The following is a 3125-nucleotide window of genomic DNA, read 5'->3' as shown; positions in this document are numbered from 1 at the left end:
TATATATATTCTGCAACAGTTGTACAGTAACTAAGTATAAATACTTCTTTACTGTGCTTAAGTAGAATTTTTGAGTATCTGTACTTTACTTGAGTAGTTTTTTCAGCATACTTTTTACTTCTATTTCGTATATTTTCCAAAAATTATCTGTACTTTCTACTCCTAACATTTTTTTTAAAGGGCAAGAAGTACAAAGTCGTTACTTTAATTTCATTTTTGCTTGTTTTCATTCCAGCTTGTTATTGTAAAATAGAAATACTATCCATATAAACTGTGCCTCCTAGATAGAGTGAATTTAATTGTGGTTGAACGAGAAGTACAAATATATAAAACTCTGATACTGAATTAGTTTGTACACAAACAAATCATGTCAGACTCCAGCAGGACATAATCATTAAAATAAAAGGACTGTACTTAAGAAGTATTTGTATTTCATGAATTATATTATTACATTTGGCCGCAGCCCTCAGACAGATTTTCATTTTGGGGAAAAGGTTTGTGCAGCCTTGATGTATGTATATAAACTGAAACAGCTGCACTAGTGCATCCTAAATTTAACATAAATTAATTATTTTAATACGATATAGTCGTTTCTGCATTTTTTGGAGGTCACCACCTAATACTCATTTTAAATCAATACATTTACTTTTAACACTTAAGTACAAAACATATCAGATACTTTAAGACTTTTACTCAAGCAATATTCCTAAAGAAGGCTTTAACTTTACCAAAATAATTATTTGGTAAGATACTTGTACTTTTACTCAAGTATCACTTTGTGGTACTTTATACAAGACTGTTCTACAGCTTTTACTTATTTCCAATGTATTCTGAGATTAAAGTCAAAATTCATAGAAAAAAACTGTAAGAATTCAGAAAAAAAATCTGAAAATTGTATTAAAATAATTATTTATTGGCCCTAATCCTCTTCCGCAATCACCAACGCTACTGTGATGTGGTTGCCTGGAAACAGAATCCACCTTTTGCGTGCTGACGCTGACTGCGCATGCGCGGTACGTCATCAGGCAGGGAAGCATCATGGCGGCGTCCAGTGCTCGGTGTGTTTGGCGGAGAGCTATGGTCCCGTCCTTGGTGGTGATTTTGGGAGCTACCGGCACTGGAAAGTCCAAACTGGCGATTGAGCTCGGAAAACGGCTTCAGGGAGAAATAATCAGCGCCGACTCCATGCAGGTAGGAGCAGAAAAACCATGGATGGAGAAAGTTCTCGAAACTGGAGCTCAACACTCATTGGCAGAATGAATGATTTCAGCTCAAACTAATACTGATTAGTCAGAAAAATAAATGTAAATTCCGAGTGTCTAGAAGCTGAATATTGTTTAAGTTGGTTTTAAGATACACATAATATTTTGTTTGTTGTTAGCGTTAAAGCATAACACCGCATTTGACCCTCGTTGTGAATAAACAAGATGTAAACAAACTGTATTTGACGCTTAAAAGCGTGTTTAAACTAGCGTGAGAAGAACAACTGGCTGTTAAAATGAGTCTGACTGTCCTGTAGACAGCTGAAGAGAGCAATTATAGAGATAAATGCAAAAAGTGTTCATATTAATTTATATGTGTGTTATGTTAAAGGGAGGTTTAGCTAGAGAGGTTTACAAATGCGTAGCAAGTGTATTTTTAAATACAAATTATGTTTCTTAAATTTGAAATACTCCTTTAAACTCTTTTTTTCGTATTTAGTAACCAACTTAATGGCAAAGACATCCATTTACAACAGTAACCAAATATTCAACCTCTTAAAGAGGTTTTATTTTAAGTTACTTTATAATTATTTTAAGTTGATTGTGTCTTTTGAGAAAGTGTGCACTTTTCAGATGAATATTTTGAACTATACTATCAATCATAATGGGTAAATTGAGACATTTAAAAAAAATCATATTAGTCACTGAACGAACACACTAGCTGTCAGATGTGGGACACAAAGTTAAAGTGCTCATTTGTCTTCGTCACTGAATCAGACTGTAAACACAGACATCTGATGACCTGTACAACCAACTACTTTGGTAAATATCTTGCACCTTTCTACTCTCCGATCATAATATTCACACGTATTTCTCTTCTCATAACTATTAGTTCATGTTCTGTGGAAAAAGAGGTTAAAAGCTGTACGTCTGCAGTTTTCTAGTGTGTGTCTTTACATTATATTCTCCTACACAGTGAGGTATCAGTCTGACCTGTCGTCCTTATCCAAATGTTTATTACGATGTGAAATGCTCAATCCAGCTTTATCACAGTGGTATATTGATTTGTTTGGATGATGATACAATGTTTCTCAATATACAATTTAGATTCAATTCAATTCACAAGTCTGCAGTTAAAATGATGCAATATATCCATTTAACACAATGATGGGCATATGACATGAATTGGTGTGTTGTTACACCCTATTCCCTGGTTGGGATCACTCTTAGCCCGTTACAAGTTTTTAAGTTGTTTTATTCTGGCAATATGATGCAAAAATAAAACTTTTCTCACCTAAAATCAAATAAAAATAATCAGTGGAACTTTCATCATAAAGATTTTTCTAAGCTAAATATCACCCAGACCAAATGATTGCTAGCAGGCCGTTGTGTCCAAAGTAACCACCTGCCTGTATCACCTGGGCATGAGCGGGGATGGCGGCTGGTCATTGCAAATGCAGCCTGATGCCATCTTCAACTCTCGCTGTGTAGTGTGGCTTGCAGAGGATGATGGAGTTCATGGTCAACTCAAGGACTAAAAACCCAAACCATGAACCCTCCACCTCTGTGCTGGACACTGAAAACCCCAGGGTGGCACCAAAACCAACAGCCAGAACAGAATAGCAAGAGATTTATGTTGTTGTCATATTTATTTAATCTGACAATTAGAGCAATATGGGAGTTTGGGAATCACCTTCTGATTTACATAGATGTTCGTCTTAGTGACTTTAATTCAGTAATCAAGCATTTTTTTAGATGCAGCTAACAATTATTATAATAATTAATCGTTCCATTATTTTTTTGATTAATCACTGAATTTGAAAACAAACAAACAAACAAACAAACAAACAAACAAACAAACAAACAAACAAACAAACAAACAAACAAAAAAAGAAAACATTTTTAATTTTGACAACTTTGTTC

The 3125-nt window shown here is 34.4% G+C and overlaps 1 protein-coding gene across 1 annotated transcript in view; it reads left to right on the top strand.

Annotated features, from left to right (window-relative positions):
- Positions 1–1013: 1013 nt before the first annotated feature.
- The window catches only part of trit1 (tRNA isopentenyltransferase 1), a gene marked incomplete in the record, with an annotated part of 74915 nt that continues 72803 nt past the window's right edge, over positions 1014–3125 (top strand). The window contains 1 exon segment of the mRNA XM_014021110.1: positions 1014–1191. Coding sequence (XP_013876564.1) covers positions 1039–1191 — 153 coding nt within the window.

The sequence above is a fragment of the Austrofundulus limnaeus genome, unplaced genomic scaffold (assembly GCF_001266775.1).
Source record: "Austrofundulus limnaeus strain Quisiro unplaced genomic scaffold, Austrofundulus_limnaeus-1.0 Scaffold278, whole genome shotgun sequence".
Taxonomy (NCBI): Eukaryota; Metazoa; Chordata; class Actinopteri; order Cyprinodontiformes; family Rivulidae; genus Austrofundulus; species Austrofundulus limnaeus.
The sequence above is the reverse complement of the archived record's forward strand: the minus strand, read 5'-3'. Positions and strand labels throughout refer to the sequence as shown.